The 22,020-nt window shown below is 35.3% G+C and overlaps 1 protein-coding gene across 1 annotated transcript in view; it reads left to right on the top strand.

The window, feature by feature from the left end:
- The first annotated feature begins 2,224 nt into the window (after positions 1–2,224).
- FSTL5 (follistatin like 5) overlaps positions 2,225–22,020 on the top strand; it is a 180,918-nt gene continuing 161,122 nt past the window's right edge. Inside the window, exons 1-2 of the mRNA XM_032223653.1 lie at positions 2,225–2,368; positions 20,893–21,126. Of these exons, the coding sequence (XP_032079544.1) occupies positions 2,225–2,368; positions 20,893–21,126 (378 nt within the window). The remainder of the gene's footprint in view (positions 2,369–20,892; positions 21,127–22,020) is intronic.

Below are 22,020 nucleotides of genomic sequence, written 5' to 3'. Positions count from 1 at the left end.
AAAATGTTCAGGAACTGATTCTGAGATAAAGTAAGGGTGTGAGACACAACAAGCCATTTGCTTCTTATAGAATCAGTAAATACTAATAGAGCATCCATGTAAATGTTTAAAGTTGCATAAAACCATAATAACATAATTATGTCAATAAATATAAAATAAGCACATAAGGGTTATATACTGGGTAGATATTTCTGAGTGGAGTCTAGACAACTGAATGGAGTTAGCAAAATGTTTACTGGCCGAATGCCCTTCTGGTCGCCAATGTGGAGTTTTGTTCAACAGATATATTCTCACTTTGTCCAGAGGTAGAAATATCTGCCTTTACCTCCTCATTGTGAGGCGAGAATTCCACCTCTAGGCCATTGCACCACAACACACTGGAAAATATTACCCTGAAAAAAAGGAAATCCAAGAGAATGAGAAATCCAATATGGAATGATTGTACAAATTCCAGATATGAGCAAGATTTGATGATATACAGAAAGAACACATGAGTGAGAAGTAACAAATAAACATATTTCCGAAAAGGTACAACACATAAAATCATACACTTAAAATAAAATTGACACTGAAGAAATTTTTAAAGCTATTTTAAAAAATACCTGTTTTTTTTTTTATTTTAGCCAAGCATTTTTAATTGTTTAGATCAGAGCAGAATGTCTAATATAGTAAGGCTGATACATCTGATAGTTTCTCTGATTGATTGTACTAGCTCTACATGGGGCAGCCTTTGAAGAGTATTCAGAGACTACAACTCGTCCAGAATGCAGCCGCGCGAGCGATTGTGGGTGCACCTCGGAACACCCACGTTACACCTATCCTCCGCGAGCTGCACTGGTTACCGATCGGTCTCCGGATATGCTTCAAAGTGCTAGTCGTAACTTATAAAGCCCTTCATGGTATTGGACCTGGGTACTTGAGAGACCGCCTGCTGCCAATTACCTCCCACAGACCCGTTAGATCGCACAGGGTTGGCCTCCTCCGGGTTCCGTCTACCAGCCAATGCCATCTGGCTACCACCCGGGGGAGGGCCTTCTCTGTTGCAGCTCCGGCCCTTTGGAATGAACTCCCCGCAGAGATTCGGACCCTCACCCCTCTCCAGGCCTTCCGGAAAGCCGTCAAAACCTGGCTGTGCCAGCAGGCCTGGGGTTGATGAGTTCCCCTCCCCTCTTGACTTGTATGGCTGTATGACTCTTGTGTATTTTAATTACGTGTATTGTGTTTGTATCTCCTTTCCCCTTTTGAGTTGTTCGCCGCCCTGAGTCCCTCCCGGAGAAGGGCGGCATACAAATAAATTAAATCTTAATCTTAATCTATGAGCAGAAGCTACAATGTTTAGAGAGACAAAGTCACTTTGAATAGAGACATGGGAGAGGAAAAAGAATATATATTCTCTATATCTCTTTAATATATGATATTTATAATCTACAATATTGTGCCAAGTTCAATGACTTCCAACAAAATAAGTACCCTATATATCAAGAATTGAGAACTCATTTCTTAGTCTTTCTATTCAATAATTTTAAAGGATGCTATCAACTTGTTCTATATTAATTCTGTGTTTCTGACCTTATTATATGCAGTCAGGTCATTGACTGGCATAAGGCAATAATATATTCATATGCCTACAAATGTATTTATTTTTTTAAACAAGGTTTTCTATAAACCTTTCAATGTTAAAGTCAGAATAGCATGAACAATACGGATTTTCTCTTTGTTGATGTTTCTCCTGCCCTGCATCATTGACCCTACTTCATGTAAATAATTGTCAAAGTGGGAAAAATGCTTAGAAGTAATGTTGCAAGGCGTCAGGAGACAAAGGAGTGAGAGGGAAATTGACATAAAACTGTAGAAATGCATTATAAAAAATAGAACTTTGATTTCTTGTGTTCATGATAAAATCAAAATTGTTTTCATGGCAAAGAAACTAAGCAGTTATATGGCACACCCCGCCATGCATCAAAAATATTTCAGAAGCAGTTGAATGCAGCTTCTGAGATCTGCACATCAGCCACTGCCCAGAGGCTACCTTTCCAGGACAAATCTTGCATTACAAAGAACGCTTGGAGGCAGGAGAAACTTCTAATGTAATTTATCGAATTCCCTGTCTGGATTGCCCTTATAACTATATAGTAGAGATCAGGAGGAAGCTAACCAACAGTTTGCAAGAACATGAGCGAACAGTTAGACAAGGAGACACAAACATTGGTAGCCTCACATTGCAATGAACAAAGACATGCATTTAATTTCACAGTTACTAAGACTGTTGGCTGATCAGGGATTTAAAAAAGCCAGAGGAATGATTGAAGCCTTGGAAACGGGCCCCTTGTCAGTCAACAGGAGTGCTGATTTACCACCAGCTTACCAGGTACTTAGGAGCCCAGGTTGCAGCAGCACAAAGAAACAACAGTCAATGAGTTAACATCTTGCCATCAATACCCCAATCAATAACTAAAAGCCACACACAACCAGGCACCACATGAATACTATGCCTAAAACAGCCAAGTTCATGCATTCTGGAATGAGAGAAGTTTTCTTAAGAATGTGGATAAGATGTCCCTCCAGCACAAGTCGGAAAGCTTGGAAGAATAATCCTCTGGTTCCAGTGATCAATTCAGACTAGATCCTGCAATTTTTTAAAACTGAATGTGGAGCTTATCATGACATATTTAGTTGCTTCCTCTCCCCCCACCCCAAACAAAGAAAACAACTTGAGATTTTGAGATAAGTTTCAAAACCCAGCAACAAGGAACATAATATTTCAAGCTTTTACTTATTTCTAGTTTCTCTACCTACTAGCAATCTTATTGCCACTTTCATTTTTGGTCTGGATCACTGTGCAATTGCTGCTAGAACAATATTCTGGTTGCGAGAGATGTTTGTCCATGGTAAAAATCTTTCAGAGTTTTTTTTTTTTCCCCTTTCAGAATCAGGTTGGACATAACCATTCTGAAGTGAGACAAAACCTTCATCTGTGCTTCTTTAATATTGTAAACTCTGCTTCCTTGGAACCCAATATTTTCCATTGTTTCTTGCAGGAGTTACTATTCATGACACCAATATTAAATAGAGAAAGAAATTGTGATCCAAACTATCTAATGTTCAGAATAAACGTGACTTACTTGGTAATGGAAATGAATACTAAATGCTTGGAAGGTGATAATTGGAAGTGGATTTTTGTATATTTTACATGACATTATCAGTCACTAACACAGAATAATATTTCACTGATTCTACAAATATTGAAAACATTAGAAAATGTTGAAGAACCTCCACTTACAATAAAAAATGAAACTAAATTAGAAAACTTTGAACATTTAATTTAGGAATTTTTAAAAATAATAATAATAGTGTCTGAAACTGAAATGAAGCATTAAAAGTCTCTTCAAATATACTGAAAAAAGTGAGCAAGATAATATTATTTTACTTGCAATATATTCATATGAGAAAGAGAGAGAGAGAGAGAGAGAGGGAGGGAGGGAGGGAGGGAGGGAGGGAGAATGGCCAATAAAAATGCCCCATAATCTAAGAATTAATTCATTTATTCAAATTAATTCATGTACATCTTGTAGAGTGCCATTGCTGGTTGAATATCTGAGTGTACACCTCTGACTGTAAGAGATAGCTTTAAAAATAAACATTCACCATCTTTTGCGACTTCCCAAAGCATATTTATGGTCATTAATGTTTTGATAAATATTGTAACATTTTATCTTTACTGAATTATTTAAAAACATAGTTATTATTTGAATAATCTAGATTAATTTGAGCAGGAAATGAATTGAGGAAATACCATCTAAAATCATTTAGAAAAGCCAGTTTTTTAAACATGTGTTACAAAACTGGAAAAAAATCATCTATTTAATTTCCAATATTTGGGTTGTAAAATAGTGATGTTTCATCACTTTGGAGAGGAGTCACGATTAAATATTAACTTTTTACATTGTGTCTGTGTGTATGTGGAATTTGAGATGAGAATCATATAATAGGCATATGATCAATGACAAAATCAACAAAATCTATAAATAAATACATTAGAAATTGTATTTATTAATACAGAAATCAAGGCATTAAAGTTATAGTAGATTGTAATGATACTGTCACTTTATTTTAAAATGCAGAACATTCTAGCTTAAATATTTGATTCATTTGGAAAGACTGCTATTTTTATCATTCCTGACATTCCCCATAATTTACAATTTCTATTTTCAGTATTTTCAAAAAAACCAAACTTCTAATTGGTCACAACATAAAACTTCTGAAAGTTTTGTGTCAGCAAAGAAACAGAAATGGTTTCCCAAAGTTGCCCAAATTATAGTTTATAATGGGTGAGAAAATGAAAATCATGAAATAAATGAGAAGTAATAATTAAAGTTATGCAGAACTTTGATTATTTGCTTTAATACACTGGAATTACAGTTGACCCAAGATATGAAGTGATGTCCCACTTGTGATTATCAGAGCTGTTTCATTGATATCTCAAGCCAGTTTTAAATTCAAGCTATATATTTGGCAGATATAATCCTTAATTGACACGATGCTTCATTATTATTTCGCTGAGTCTGCTTAGGGCTAAGCTAACTAATTTTTGCATCTTGCATGATTATTTAAAAAAAATGACAGCACAGCAAGAAGGCAGACGGAGATCATAGTATATATAGCTGGTGACAACACTTGCCAATTTGAATTAAGAGTAATTTGTCTTTAATTCAAATTAGGAAGTACAGCACTAATAAATCACAATGTCAGGTACATTCTTATTGGCACCTACAGGAATTCTTATTTGATTATAAGTAGATAACAGGAAGGGTTCAAATTCAAACTAAATCATGAATAAACAAAATATTATGTCATGACTATATAAAATATATAGGCCATACATATGAACCTCAGGGATGTGTGTGTGTGTGTGTGTGTGTGTGTGTGAATGGCTGCTGAAATATGCATTAGAGATTATTTAACTTCCTTTCTCTGACATCTGGATATCTGTTAACAGATGGACCTATGCTATCTCAGTTTCTTCTCTGAATTACTCAACATTTTCAATCTCGCAACTTCCTTACAAAACTGTCAGTGTCAAAGCTTGTATGGTATTCATAGATGCATGACCAAGATTAGGAAGCTAATGCAGTATGCATAATGATGTGGAATCAGATGACATTTAGGCGGAGTATGCGGAACAGCTATTCATGGAAGCATACAGTTGAAATGGTGAAATATTATAAAGTCTTTTGGTTAAGCAAACTGCCTCTATGTTATGTTCTTTTTAATCAATGAGGCATCATTTTTAGATGGCATAGTGATATTTGAGAAGCAAAGAGCATTTTCTGTTTCTGTCCTGACATTTAATCAACGAAAAAGCTCCTAGTATAAAGCTAACTAACCTTTTACCCATAGCAAAAGGTTGAGATCAGTCTAGTTGTAAATTAGATGAGTCACACTTCTACAAAAACTCCAATCATATGTCATCACTCAACAGATTATATTTTGTATTTCCATTAATTTTTATTTTAAAAACTAAAGTAATCGAGCCAACTAGTTAACAAAAGTGTCTTGTCTATAGAGAAGTCTAAAGGAATTATGATGCCAAAGTATTGGAAATAATATGTGAAAATGTATTTTCAAGTGTCTTTTTCATTGATAAATTGGAAAAGCAGCTTGAGGGATTTTAATTTAGTCAAGCTGAGAAAAATATCTACATTGTAGTAGGCGCTAATAAAAATACTCAAAAATAATATTAATGATATAGGATAATTGTTTGCAGTAACTCATGTATAACTATCACCTTGCTATCCATATTTTTAGCAATGAAAACAAGTTTTAATGGGCAAATAGTAGCTGAGTAAATCAGACTATTGGAGATTTTTGGGATAGGAGCGCAGAAAAGAATACAACTTTGTAAATCCACTTTTTAGGTTACTTGATTCATCAAGAAATATATTTTGATATTCCTCTTGCCTGATATTAAATCCTGTCCCCATGTTCTCCTGCCAGTATTTTCACAGGGATCATAAATTCATAGTCATGTCTGTGAATAATGATATTATTTGATTGCTTATTAGCAACCTATGACTATCAATAAGTGTTGTATCTTATGATTCTTGATGAATGCATTTTTCTTCTCTTTTTCTCTCCCCACCCCCCTTAATGTACAATACCAAATGTGTCCAATCACACATGGCCAATAAAGAATAAAGAATTATATTTAGGGGTGATATGGTTAAAGTGAGGCTTAATCAACAGAACAGCATTGCATACACAACTTTTCTTAACATGCAATGCTATAAATATTTTACAGGTGAAAAGATGTTAATAAAATTAGAAATCAAGATTTGCTTCCAAAAACAGTAGTTGTTGTTTAAAGTGTGTTGGGGGTGGAGACGGGGATGGGAGAGAAAAAAATTGAACACAAACAATTTTTGCTTGCATTTCTTCTCTTTAACTTGGAGCTGCTTGTAAAATTAAATCTATATCAAAGCACAAATGAAGGATAAATAAAATAGATACCCTTGGTAAAAAAAAAGTTATTGGTGCTTTTAAATCAGTGTTGATTTCTAGTAACTGTCTGAACAGAGTCCTGCAGATTTTTTGGCAAAATTTCAGAAGTAGTTTGCTATTGCCTCCCTCCTAAGTCTTTATATATATCATCAGTACCAAGGTAATGCTTTAAAGTCTGTGAAATGTTCAGACTATTTGGTATTTAGTCTTATTTTTGGTGAGAATAAAGATCTTCTTTTCTACAAAGTTTATTAAAGAAAAATGTGATACAACATTCAACATTTAGTGATTTTAGTGATTTTCAGCCTCTTTTTTGAGGGAAAAAGGTGCATCTTATACTCCAAAAAATACAGTATTCCTCCAAGTCCCCTAGCTTTCTAATCCTTAAAAGCTATAAATTTATACTTTACAGTCTTTATGGTTTCCAGTTTACACCTTCCCAAATATCCACATTTTAAAGTCTTATTTGTCTTTTCTTCTTATTCTTTCCCCACCCTTTCTGTTGCTTTCCTTCTTTTGCCTCATAGGATGATCTATCAAATGATGTTAGTGAATCAAATCCAACTTGGCCCACCAGATTTCCTCAAATCTCTCAAGTCCACCTTTCAATGAACAGTTCAATAAGGTTTTAGTATTTATACTTCAGTTTGTTTTAAAAATCTTCAAACAGCTCAATAGATATTTCCAAGCTTCTAAATTGCCCCCTGAGATAAAGTCAAGGTCAAATAGTCTTTCAGGTGTTGTTTGCCTTCTCTCCTTTCATCACTTTCACTCAGATTTCCTAAATTGCAATAATCTTCTTCCTCTAGTAGATGGCTCCTCTGCTCCCAATCCCAGCATTCAACAGAGTGTAAAAGTCAAAACAACTGACTGTCAACCATTCAGGGGGGTTAAAAATAGAGTTTACAAAAGCAGTTTCTCCCAATAATCACTTTTCACAATGTTATTCAATTTTTTCCAGGCTTTCTTGTTTTAAAACATTCTTTGTGTCTGAAACTTTAATCTTTAGTCTTTCTCTTTGATTTTTAGTCTTTAATCCTTCTCCATAAATCCAATTGCCGCTTTCTTACTATTTGGAATTTTTTAAAAAGTTGGTAAAAGTTGGAAGTTATCTCACCTAGTTTCACTGCTATGTCCACACTCTGTTCCAGCACAAGCGTCCTGGTTGTCCCAGCTTGTGACAGACCAAAATGGTCATCGTCCCTGCTGCCGTTCCAGAGAGCTTTCTTCGGATCAATGAGGAAATTGCGGTTTCCTCATTATCAATGAAGTGCACCTCCTTTTTTCACCACCCCTCCAGAGCAGCTTGGCCTCATAAGGTCTCCCAGCAAGCAGTTGCCAGCTGCATTTCACTAGTCAGGCACAGCTCTGCCATTTTCCAGCCACAACATCAACTGGAACGCCAGAGTCCTTTTCTGAACTTCAAGATACCATTGATTTATATGGGGATATATTGTCCCAGAGGGCAGGGGTGCATCAAAGAAAGGCTTGCTTTCTTGGTCCCTTAAGATGGCACAATTAATACAGATAATCCTGCAGTGCACCTGCTTTTTTGAAACATACTGGGTGGGCAAAAAACAATTGAAATAGCCAGTTCCTCTTATACCTAGTTTCTTTGCCATAAAGGTCAAAGGGCAACTAGGACTTTGAATTGGACTGATTGGCAACCAACAAGGCTTGCATAGGAGTGATAATGTTTGGGTATACTGAAAAGTTGTTTCAGTAACACTTGTTTTTCATAGAACATTGATAGAGAAAGATTGACCTGCAAATGTTATTTCAGTTCTGGAAGACCTGGAGGAAGGAATAAGAAGAGAAAGAGAGGGTGGGTAAAAGAGAACTAGTTTGGGCAGTGCTTAATATAGCAGGTTAGAAACCAAGAGACCATGAGCTTGGACTAGCTATCTTCTGGGATTGAAATACAATGGCTACTTTTGCACCTATTGATGTGTTATAAAAGAGGTTAGGCAATTCTTGTGTATCTCCAGTAATCATTGGTATTCAGAAACTAATTTGCTTGGCACTTTGGTTGTGGCTTCAAGAAAAAAAGTTCTTCGAGATAAATCAGTTAACCAAAAGAGAAAGGGGGGGGGGGCATTCAAAAGTTAGAAGAAAAATTTAAGGCAGGTTGATTTAATTTAACCGTTTATTATCTTGAAAAACATAACTGCAGCATTTTCTATTTTATGTTATTGATTTGAAAAATTGTTACTGGTAAAAATTACTTTGATCTGATTCAATAGCCAGGGTGGCTTCACTGACAATACAAATAGAAAACTAATCTGAATTTTAACAATAATATCTTTGGGAGAGATGGCCTTTTATATTTTGAATTTCATCTCATCTTTAATTAACTTTTGAAGAAAGAAGGATAGACTATGAAGCTAAAAGTTGTTGTTGTTGTTAAAACAAAATTAATCAAAGTAGTGATTAATGATTATGAAACTTAATTCCCCAATAAGTTCATAATCATTAATCACTACCTTGAAGTCATTTAATCATTTAATTAAAGAAAATAAATTTAATCTTCCTTGGAGCTGTAATATGTGCTGGCTCAATGTATAAGTTACAGTGTGGTATAACTGTAACAACATATGATAGCTTTATTAATCATGTTCACATTATGAAACAGAAGTCAAAGAATGGTTCACCACCTATTTTTATTTGTGATCCTAGAAGTTAACTTTCAGGAAATAGCTTCATGTCTGATTTTAGATGTAATGTCATTATTATTTATACTTTGAATAGGAATATGATTATTTAGTTTCATAGTAATAAAGTCAGAGAATCAAAGCAGGATAATTAAGTATATGGACATTTTTGTTTGCTAAGGCTATATCACTTATAATCACTAAGATAGCAATAGCACTTAGACTTATATACCGCTTCACAGTGCTTTACAGCCCTCTCTAAGCAGTTTACAGAGTCAGCATATTGCCCCCAACATCTGGGTCCTCATTTTACCCATCTCAGAAGAATGGAAGGCTGAGTCAACCTTGAGCCTGGTGAGATTTGAACTGCCAAACTGCTGGCAGCAGAAGTAGCCTGCAGTACTGCACTCTAACCACTGCACTGTGGCTCATGTGGTATCTTTCTTTCCTTGTTTTATAAGTATTCAGGTTGAAAAAATCATATATTGAATATATTCCTTCTTCCCATGCATGTCTCTATCACCTATACATTTTAAAAATATTCTCAAAGTTTTGCATTCAAAACCACTTGGTCACTTGATTCATCTTATTTTTCACATATAGGAATCAATAGCCACAATGATTATTTACTGTTTTCATAATCAGGTCAATCGAATATATTTCTTTGTTTGCTTACACCTAATGGACAGAATCTTGCCAAACTAAAGCTATACTCTTCCAATCTTCTAGAAGTGTCTTGAGAAGTTCTAGGGTGTGGCTGACCTAAATCTACTCCTCCCCTCCCATGTAGCTCAAGTCTGGCCAGTCATTTAATCTGTGCTTCTTTCTGGAAAAACATATTTCTAAAAGCTTTCTCCACTGCTTCTGCTTCATTTCATCACATAATAAGGTACAGTACACCAGGCCTCTAATCAAATAGTATTACTCAAAGACAATGCATATATTTGCAGGTTTTCAACAAGTACAGGAAAGCCTTTTGATGGAAATACTAAGCTATAGATCTCATCAAGTTTTAAAACTTTGTTTTTAATAATAATATCATAATTCTAAAAATAAATTTTTAGTTGAAGAGGAATACTGTCTCTTCCCCTTTTCTTCTTTTGAAATAATTATTTTAGCTTCTGTTTCAATCTGCTTAGTTTCACTATTTTGACATTAATGGAAGTTGAAAAACTTCTGTAATATAAATTGTAAAACAAAACAAAACCTGTCTATATTGGAGAACCATTTCTTCTGAAATTCATTCCCAGAAGTTAAGATAAATAATAGGAGATTTAAATGTGTTTAAGCACATTTAATCTAAGACTCTAAGAATCAACACTCAGATATTTTTCATTGGTTATCACTTATACTTGTGTCAAGAAAAGTTGCTTTCTTATTCCTCTTGATAAATAAATAGAATATATTGGAAGTACATATCCATCAGATCACAGTTTGAAAAGCATTGTACATCTTCACAATTTATTTCCTTTACTTCAACTTTCTTTACCATAATTCCTGGTTAGTAAGTTGTCCTGATATGGAAGAGTGTAGAAAAGTATTCCTCTGTTCATTCACTTTTCACTAATTTCTTACAGAAAACTCTAATTGGGCACTGATACTTCTTCTTTTGCCCTAGGATTATAGTATTAATTTAGAACTGTGAATTATATCAAGTATATATTTGATATAATCTTCATATATGTCCATATGTAGTGCTAGACAGTTAAATGTATCAACTGTTCTGAAACCAAGTAATTGTCATTTTGACCTTCCCAGTAATATCTCTTTCAAGGATGGGCCTTTAACTGTTGATTCCAACCATAGTTCCCAACTTATCCATCATCTTCCTTTTCACTCGCAAGTAGTAGATTAACATACAAAGATATTTCCTATGACCAAAAAAGCTTATTACAATTTTCAGAGAGACCCTAAATAAGAATAGAAAATTATCTACAAGCTTATTTTTATAGTACTACTACTACTGCACTTGAATAAAGCAATGCTGAACAACTACATACACATCATACTTTCAATTTCCAGAATAAAGTAATATTTTTCATTTTGAATGAAATTGTAAAGGGTATTTTCCTCGCAAGAAAAACATTGCTAACTCCTTTTGGCAAAGTATATCAATTCTATTACTATTGCTCCAAATTAGGAAGGAAGGAAGGAAGGAAGGAAGGAAGGAAGGAAGGAAGGAAGGAAGGAAGGAAGGAAGGAAGGAAAGGAAGGAGGGAGGGAGGGAGGGAGGAAGGAAGGAAGGAAGGAGTGATTTGGTTTTTCTGCTTAGCCTTAGGTAAAGAAATATCTATGAATAAGCCAAAAGGGCAGGACTCTCTAGTAGCTGTCTAAAATTTTATTATACTGCACTGGATTTCATAGCAGACTAATTTAGTTATTCAGAATATTTCATCATTTGAACCACACCATCAATTTGGTAGTCTCTGATACTATTTTTCCAATATTATCCTGCAACTTTAACTTTTTAACTATTTAAAAGCTTCTTTTATATATTATGTGGTGTTTTATGATGGGTGGTCTCTGGAACTCTTGCTGAATACTAACTATTTTTTTTAATTGACTGTGTAAAGTATTTCAGCAAGATATCCATTAGAAGGATTTGGTGCAGTGTGCGGAGTTATGAACCTGTATGGCTTCATCTGGTTAGCTATCACTACATGATCAAATCACCATCAGTATTAAAAATTAAAGGGATTAGATAGTAAACCTAAAACTTCCCAAGATTGGTCAACCACATGGAATATGTCATTAAAAATCAGTCAATCAATCAAATAATCTAAAGGTTCATTCTATGAAAGTTATACCATAGTACACTGATTGTTAAAAACTGTGCAAATCATTTGGCAAAGATGCCAAAGATCTTTTGGTCAAAGTTACCAAGCAGCAGCAACAGCTGCTGAGAACCTCAGGGAGCCTTCAAAACAATTTCACTGAGTCTTTGAGCAGCTGTGACTATTGTGCAGCTTCAAGGAGTGGATTCACAGCACTGCCTTGCATATTGTATTATTTGCACAGGCATATTGCATGCTGTGTACAAACCTAAGAATAGTATGTTCTCCTTTTTTTGTTACTTACCTAACCAGTTAGGCAAGTACAAAGATTTTTGAAGCATCACTCCAAATCTTTCTATCTCCTTCCAAAATAAAATTATTTAGAAAGAAAGACTGGTTTGATGTATAACTCTCATAATTTTTGGCTCAATCCACAGGTCGTAAAGCGACCATAGTTGCCCACACCTGCTTTAGATAGTGAAGCCAGTTGGGTACTTTCAACTAGTCACTTCCTCTCAGCCTTAGGAAGAGTGCAGTCATAAGCCACATTCAAAACATTGCTAGGAAAACTTTTCCACGGCCTTCTCTGTCAGAAGTCTTCTGGCATAGATTTCTCCATGGGATCCAATCAGGAGTCAAGATTGAAAAAAAGATTGAAAAGCAGAAACAATCATTAGAAAACAAAAACAAAGAAACTAATCACACATCTGTAATAGTAACTATGCTAGCCATTGCCAAGATTTCTGTCATCTGCCCATCTGTAATATCCCATTTCCCACTATCTGATAATCTGCTTTTTTTTGTTTCCATTATTTTAAATGCCAAATATACGGACAGTCTCCGTATAAGAGAGATTTAACACACAACAAATAAACGTTAATAATGGAATAATAGATACCATAATTTAATTATATCATTAGTCAATTAAATAAATAAATAAATAGATAGATAGATAGATAGATAGATAGATAGATAGATAGAGAGAGAGAGAGAGAGAGAGAGAGATAGATAGATAGATAGATAGATAGTTAGATAGATAAATAAATAAATAAATAAATAAACAAACTATAAGTGGTATTCTTTTTTGCAAAAACCAAGAGCCGAGGTGGCGCAGTGGTTAGGGTGCAGTACTGCAGGCCACTTCAGCTGACTGTTATCTGCAGTTCAGCGGTTCAAATCTCACCAGCTGAAGGTTGACTCAGCCTTCCATCCTTCCGAGGTGGGTGAAATGAGGACCCAGACTGTGGGGGCAATATGCTGACTCTGTAAACCGCTTAGAGAGGGCTGAAAGCCCTCTGAAGCAGTATGTAAGTCTAACTGCCATTGCTATTGCTATTGCTACTACTATGCAGAGTCAAATACTCAGATGTTGTACATGTGAAATTTTGGATCAGATTTGGGGAGAGATAGAGACAGATTTTTTTTTGCAGAAAGAAAAGAGAAGACTGTTTAGTCCTTTGTACAAGCAGGTATTTACTTTCATGCTTTTGGGGCAGCCAATTAACATGCATCCATACTTCTTAGCTATGTTTTCTGGCCATGAAATTGCTGTTTTTTCAGTGAGCAATTGAGAGAATATGTGGATTTTTTCCCAACGGACGTGAAGTGGGACATGAAAAGGGCCATTATTTTAGAGTGGCATTCTTTTGGCTATTTACATCACTGGCTGCCTTAAAGGATGAAAAATATGAACAGCTGGCAAAAGCAATCACATTAAACAGGAGACTTTCCCTACTTCTTATAATAATCTGTTTACATTGCTCTATGGTAAATAACAGATAATGTCTTGCTTCTAGAAATAATATAGCAACTATATCTAGGAATGTGACAGGAATATAGATTCTAGTGAATGCTTTACCTAAAATTAATATCCATATTTGTTGATATAAGAAAGCTTGAAATGTTTCTTAAATAAATTCATTGCAAGGATGACTGCTAATCTGTACTGGGAAAAGGATTTGGTTCCAAACTGCTTTATGAACTACTTGCATGAAATATGCCTGGTATAGCTGTAGGAAGATCTGAGACAGATACTTGTAGGTAGTAATTACAGGTAATCCCTGCTGTTGCCTAACAATCATTTGAAGTTACAAGAATTACAAAAAGTTGCTTATGATTCATTGTTGAAGTTTTGTCTGCCATATTACTCCCTTGATCACATGATTGTATTGCAGGTGCTTAGTAACTGGCTTGGTAATTTATGACAATTGTAGCATATAATGGTTACATGATTGTATTTTGCACTTGTTTTGGGAAGAGCCGATGTGGCGCAGTGATTAGGGTGCAGTACTGCAGGCCACTTCAGCTGACTGTTATCTGCAGTTCAGCGGTTCTAATCTCATCGGCTCAAGGTTCACTCAGCCTTCCATCCTTCCGAGGTGGGTGAAATGAGGACCCAGACTGTGGGGGCGATATGCTGACTCTGTAAACCGCTTAGAGAGGGCTGAAAGCCCTATGAAGCGGTATATAAGTCTAACTGCTATTGCTATTGCTATTGCTATTGTTTTGGGCAAAAAATTCCTATTGGATAAACTGGATTTGGATTTACTGTCACGTGATTCACTTAAGACCACAATATTTGCTTTACACTGTAGTGACTCACTTAATGGCTTAACACTTAAAATCATAAAATCAAGCCTGGTCACATGGTGACTTGACTTATGATATCTACGACATGATCAAAATTCCAGAGTGGGTGGGTGATATGTAGCCATAATAACATTGTTTCTCAGAAAGTCAAGGTTGACTGGCCCTGCAGCTGTGATGAGATGACTGGGAGGTAACTCCCAGCTTGGATGATACCTGATTGGATCATGTGATGGACATGTGGATGCTGGGCAGGGTCTTGAACTTTCACATGGGTGGGGTAAATCTGGAAACTTTCAGATTTTCAGGTTTTCCCAGATGTGCCAATATGACATCTCAAATAAAATGGGACTTTGACAAAACTCAAACTTTAGCGTCTTCTTTCGTTAGGGGTGTTACTTGGAACCAGGGGTGGGTTCCTGCCAGTTCTAACCTCTTCTATAAAAGAGGTTCCACAAATCTACTGTGCCATTTAGAACCAGTTCCAGCTCCCTCCCCCCGCCCGTCCACACCACGCTTGCCCCACCCACCACTCACTGATTGGCTGGCTCATCAATCACCCTGCCCGCCTCTAAGAGTTCTATCTAAACCTTAAAGTCTTAAAGCTGTCAAGTTTGAACATCCCTGGGTTTTTTTCTAAAGGGTTAGAGGTGCAAGGGTCTTGTAATGTGACAGCTTTAAGACTTGCACACTTCAATGCCAGGGTTCCTGAGCCAACATGACTGGAGGAGGAATTCTGGGAGTTGAAGTCCACAAGTCTTAAAGCTGTCAAGTTTGAACACTCCTGGGTTTTTTTTTCTAAAGGGTTGGGGTGCAAGGGTCTTGTAACTTGACAACAAGTCAAGTTAAGATTTGCGTGCTTCAAATGCCAGAGTTTCTGAGCCAACATTTTGGTTGCTAAGCAAGAGTGTTGTTAAGTGAATTTCACCACATTTTACAAGTTGGCCACACCCATCCAGTCACATGACTGCCAAGCCACTCCCACCCAGTCACATGGCTGGCAAGCCACTCCCACAAAGCAGGCCACACCTACAGAAGAGGTTCTAAAAAAAATTGAAAGCCACCACTGCTTGGAACAGAACCCTGAGATATCTATTCTTAGGAGTGTTTTAGTGAATTTCTTTATGGAGGAGAAGGTTGACTGTGATGTTCTGTAGCTCTCTTTTCATTTACATGCATTGTTATGATTCTTTGCAAATGGAAACTTAAAATGTATAAAATTGTATATAATCTATTTTATCTATTTATTTATCTATCTATCCCTCAAATGATCACTGTTCTTGTATATAATGTGCATAATGACAGGCTTCCTAGTAAATTGTCTAAATATTGATTTGTTTTGTATAAGTTGCTGAGTGAACTAGAAAATATGTTGTTTTTTTTAACTAACCTGAGTACAAGTATTATTCAGAAGCAGGGTGATGTGAATAGGTATGTGATGCAGGAATTTACTAATGATATATGACTGGAATGAAACAAAAAGCTCCATCCAAAAAGTATACTTAAATATTGGAAAATCTAATATAAAAATGTAGCCTTTAGAAACAGAAATAGTTGGATTCAGAGAAAATGGATTAAATAATAACAGTTATCTGAAGAGATTTAAGAGTCCGTCTCTCCAGAGAAAAACTTCATGAAACAGTTAAAGGATAGCCTTGGGCAAGAAATATTTCTTGTAGTGAGAATTCCATAAGCAAGGAACCACATCAATTGCAATGTATTCTCCAGTGACTTCAAAACTTAGTTATCTTACAAGTAATTGACTTGGAAGCCTCTATTTTTTGGTGCGCTATATCCTAATGATTCACTACCTTTCTGGATTGCAAATCAGTATGACATCTGGCACTGTGCATAATAAATTAGTAAGAATGAAGAACAATAATATTTTGCAGAAGTAATCACATGTAATCAAACTTAAAACGTCTGAATCTCAGACTGAATTGGGGTCAGCCAGATTTGGAAGACATCTGAATAAGAACATGTTCCTCTGAAGTAGGCAGAAAATAAATAGGTTGGAAACAATTGGTTGCCATGTTAGATAGGTAAGGAGAATGCAATATGTCTGGTCCTGCTTGGTCTATCAGCAGCTTTCACTATGTTCAACCGCAGAATATTTTGGGGCCAGCTCAAAAGGAGGTTGGGAGATAGCAACACTATGTTGCAATGATTCTCTTTCCTGAGTGATGAATTATGGAAGGGATGACAATAAGAGCTAGAGTCAACCAGTGTGAGAAGCTGGAGTGGCTAAGGATTCAAATACTCAACCAGAGTCTGAAGCTGGTCTATTTTTAATTTTGAGTGGCTTGTGCACCGATGAATGGATGTGGCTCACAGTTTGGAGTTCCCACAGTTCTTAACTGAACAACAGGTAGAAGCTGAATTGTACAATTAGATCTGGTGTGACAATTGTAGGCATTCTGGAGTCAGAAATGCCTTTGTTAATTTGCAGGTGTAATATTGTAATTTCTTGTGAATGGGCTGTACTTGAAGACTGTCCAGAAATTTCAGCTGCTACAGCATGTGGCAGTCTGGCAGTTAGATTCATCCATGTTGATGCCACTACTATAAGAACTGCCAGATTTTTTCCAAGTGCAATTCAATGCCACCTGCTCTGGGCTGAATCTAACTATCTTGTAATCACTTATACCATAGAGGTGGCATATTAATTACTACTTGGGTGAGAAAAAGTAAAAACATACTTTTTCTAAAGTAACCCTGTGTCTTATATTAGAAATTGTTTTATTAACAAGCTTATTTGACTAAGGTTGTTTATTCCCAAAGGGTATGGTGCAATTGATGTAATGGCTTTAGGATTTACCAAGTCATAGATTTATTTAGGGCTCCTCAAATTTTATACAGCTAACCATCTTCTCAGTTGTGGGATACTAATTATTCTGAACAAATAAATTTATTTCCGTCATTTAACTACATTCAAGTTTGTCTGAAACCTTCTTCATATATGATGCTAATAATTGTACACAATACAGTAATCAGCGTAAGGTAAAAAAGAATGAATACTTCCCAAAATTTTGAACCAATATATAGATGTATACCCCAAAATTGAATTTCCTGTTACATTAACAAGTCACATTAACTTCAATTTATATGCAGTTCTAAATTAATTTTTATTCCAAAGAGGTTTTTTTTTTGCAAGTATCATTACTAAGCTATGTAGTAATTTTTCTCACCTGCGTATTTGTTTGCTGAGAGCAAAGTGAAAAACATGCTTACTCTTTTAAATTTCATTCTGTTATGTTTGGCCTATTTATCCAATCTATCAAAATTATTTTGAATTTTATCAACAACATTTAAGTATCCCACCCAATTGTGTGTCATCCACAGATTTCAGAAACACTACCTTAACCTCCACATCCAAGTCATTGATAAATATGCTGAAGCTTATTAGCTCAGGACGCCTTCTCGTGATAAGTCAGTAATGAACATTCTATGAATAGAATTTTCAAACCATTTTTATAACCACTCAATTAACATGCCATTAATAGTCTTATTGATCAGAACCTCCATGACTCCCAATAAAGGGATTCTATCAAATACTTACAGCCTGAAAAAAAACAAAACAAATCAAAGTAGGGACAATTGATTTCATAAAAACGCAGCCCAGCATTAAGCAAATAATATTTTTAAAGCACAACGTATTTTAATCTTGCATAATTTTTCTTTTGAACTTTCTTGGTAAATAGCATGATATTTGCATAGCATTGACCTAAAGGCATTCTGAGCTATACTCTCTTATCTTTGGAATCTATGGAGGATACAGATTCAATAGCAAGAGCTATTGCACTGCTATTTTTGAATTTGATATTTGAATTATTAGCTGCTAGAGACCATTTGCAAGCCTTGCTTGAAAGAAAAATATCCCAATAAGCCTTTTTGATCTTTCTCCTCTTTTTGGAGTATGCAGCACTATTATGTAACACTAATAATTGCAAAAACACTTTTGTAAATCCATGACTAAGTTTATAGTAGAATGCAACTCACAAAAGCCATTCTAAGTCTCCACAGCCTAACTCTTGCCCCTTGGAATAGTAGTGTGGTAGTTCTTGTCTTCAACACCGCTTTTCTAAGTCTTAGATCATCTAGATAGAAATGGTAAACAAGTAGACCAACCCCATGTTCAAAGTCTCTTGTCTTGTGTATCACTAAATCCTCTAATTACAAATGAGTAATGGTCTCAGAGGCTGCTCATAAGTCTGTTTTGTTCTCAAGTCCAACAAGTATAAAAAAACAGTTCTTACCTTACATAGATGGGAGCATTACACTGAAATATAACATCAACGTTATACGTTTATTCTCTGGATCTGAAATGGAACATTTTCCATGTTCTTGAAGAGATGATCCAGTGAAGTTTGAAAGGTGGTCTTCCATTTTACCTCATAAATGATGCTGTAGCAGGGTGTTGCATCATGGATAGCTTGGTGAAGTACTTGGCATTAGGTCCTGCATCTTAAATTATGATAATGTTTCCTCAGTAAAACTGAAGCCCTCTGCCCTCAGCAGCAAGAGCCATGTTGGTGCAATGGTTAGAATGCAGTATTCCTGGCTAACTCTACCCACTGCCGGAGTTTGATCCTGACTGGCTCAAGGTTGATTCAGCTTTCCATCCTTTTGAAATTGCTAAAATGAAGACCCGGATTGTTGAGGAAAAGATGCTGACATTGAAACCACTCAGAGTGCTGTAAAGCAGTATGTATAACATCTCAGTGCTATTGCTATTAGTCTGGTCCACTTTACTTTTCATATTAAGACCATAAGAATTCTGTGAGATTCCGCTGTAAATTAGAAATGTGTAATGCACTGTAAAAAAAATGACCATCATAAAGACCTTGCCCATGAATTATTTTCATAAACATAAGCTTACTTAACATATGCATGGGCAAATTAAACTTTTGCCCAATGATCTCATCTATGATCTTTGAGTCAATAAGAATTATAGCTCTAAACCTGAGTTTAAACATTTAACAGGAGTAATTTCCCAATGATACCAGTTTTTTGCACATTTGTTCATATATCAAATTTGGAAGCAACCCTTCTCATTTGCAGAATGATTCTGAGTGATGTACAATTAAAACGAATATTCTAAGTGAAATAGGTTTATTTGGTGACCAAATATCCAGTTATCAACATTACAAGTTTTAAAATTATTTGATAATCCCTGTGGATCAAAATTAGTGACTTATCAACCACAATTAATTTACTATCCCTTTGTCTGTACAAGTGTAATTTCAGTTTTTTTTTTTAACAAAATGGACATTATTGATTGGTTTTAGGTAAGATGTTTATATTTTTCACAATATTAACAATTTTTAAAATACTTTTCACATATTTAGTGAGCATTATTGTTCCAACTCAACCAAAAAGATGAAATTATTTTATGCATTTCATTTTTTATTTAAAACATTTGTATAGCAACCCATCTTATAGCCAATTTTGGGTTGATGCCAATCAAAAGTTAAAATAGCATAAATATCTATTGTAGCCCAGCAGGAGCCATTGGAGCTGCCACCAGACTCCGACAACAAGGGGCCCTATGAATCGGCTCTGGAGAATGTGGAGGACCCTGGACAGGGTTCTGACTCCGAGCAGGGCACAGAGAGGCTGGTTGGCCACCAGGAGGCACCTGAGCCTTGGACCAGTGGGGAGGAGACAAGGGATAGTGATCCAAAAGCCAGCAGTGAGTTGTTCCTGGATGCACACCATCGAAAAGCTACTCAGCATCAGGAACAATTACGCAATTACAGGAGGTAATTGCACCCAGCTGATGGTCATTAGACTCCTCTCCAGACTATAAAAAAGACTGCTTGTGACACGCCCCTCTTGCAGAAGTCAATGCAGGATTGAATGTCGGAGGACAGAACTGTGAGCTCGGCAGGCTGGATTGCTGCCAAGCCTTATCTGTGTTTATTGCTGCCTGAGTTTGTTTGAGTTGCTACCAAGATCCTTCTCTGTTTGTTTTGCTTGGCTTTCAGCCACCGAGGTTTTGGTGTCTTGTTATTAAAGGACATTCCATTTAAGCTTGTCTCGGCATTCGTGACTGGATGGAGAAGGGGGTCAGAACAAATACCATATAGTAAAACTTTAAAACTAAACACATTAAAATGGTTCTAGCCTACAGTATCCTTGGAATATGTTGAGCTGCTGACTGGACATCTTGGATCCTGGGCCATCCAAATTTGTAAATGCAGTTCAGTTTTTAAACCGATTAGACCAATCATATTATCTATTTTATTTTATTTTTTAAATGTATATTCTATCAAACTGTCAAGTGACTCTGTTTCAATTTCTGTCTCATAATATTTTACTGAAAATATATTAGTAATATTTGTGCTAAAAGAAACTGTAACAAAACTGTTCTTTTTTAAAAGTTGTATGATACCATTAAACGTGATATTGTTTTGACAGGGGACAACTGCAATTCCATTGATTACAAGAAGATGAAAAATTTCCTGCTGGATCTACAGAACAGAAAATATACTCTACAAACAAAAGAAAGCATTACTGAAGATAAAATCGCTTTGAAGAAATTATTGGTCGATCAGATGTTTAAATATTATGATTCAGACAACAATGGACTTGTAGATAGTAATGAACTAACACAGGTAATATTTCAATTGCATATTCATTGCTACAAATTTTACATGTAAAACAGTAAAGAAAAAAATTAACTTTTCCAAGTGAGATTAGTGGCATCTGTTACTGTCTTCATTTTTTTTTTTGTAGTACTATTTCTGTGGAAACTTAACAAAACAAAATATTACTTTTCATATTAAGAATAAACTAAAACATTGAAAAACAGAAAAGTCTCACAAAGAAACTCAAGTGACGCTTTTGATCTCTGATTTTGGAAAAACGTTCAAGACAGAAAACTAAAAACATAGTTAATGCTCATTTGTCACAATTATCTTTGTTCATTTTGCTATGGCAGTTTAAACTTTCCTGGAGTTTTCTTTCTTTCTTTCTTTCATTTTATTTTGGGTGAAAAGTGCTTCAATGTATTAGTAAATCAAGTATGGGAAATTCAGTCCAGTATTATTGATGTATGTGTAGTGTGTGAGAGCATATGCATTTACACATATCTTTGATTTCATTAATCTTCCTTCTGTGAAAGGATTATATAAATCAGCATACATGACTGTGACTGATTCAGACATTATCCCAAATGCACTATGAAAGAATATAGTGCATATTATTCCTAAAGCTGATAAATATATGCATAGAAATGATGCTTTTTATTTGCTAATATTTACTAATATTACTTACTTTCCCCAAAGCTTCCAGTCTTTTAAATTAACCACAGATTGTAGGAATTGTATCTAATATACCAGGAGAGAATCTAATTCCATTTTGAGTCAATCTAGTTTAAATTATTATATGAAAACAAACCAAAATCTGAAAATATGTTTTGATTCAGAATAATATGTTTAATTACAGGATTTTATTGAATCAGTTCCAATTATTATTTGAACATTTTTGAACATATTTTTCTCAGTGTG

The sequence above is a fragment of the Thamnophis elegans genome, chromosome 9, assembly GCF_009769535.1.
Source record: "Thamnophis elegans isolate rThaEle1 chromosome 9, rThaEle1.pri, whole genome shotgun sequence".
Lineage (NCBI taxonomy): Eukaryota > Metazoa > Chordata > Lepidosauria > Squamata > Colubridae > Thamnophis > Thamnophis elegans.
Note: the sequence above shows the minus strand (reverse complement) of the source record. Positions and strands in the feature narration are given on the sequence as shown.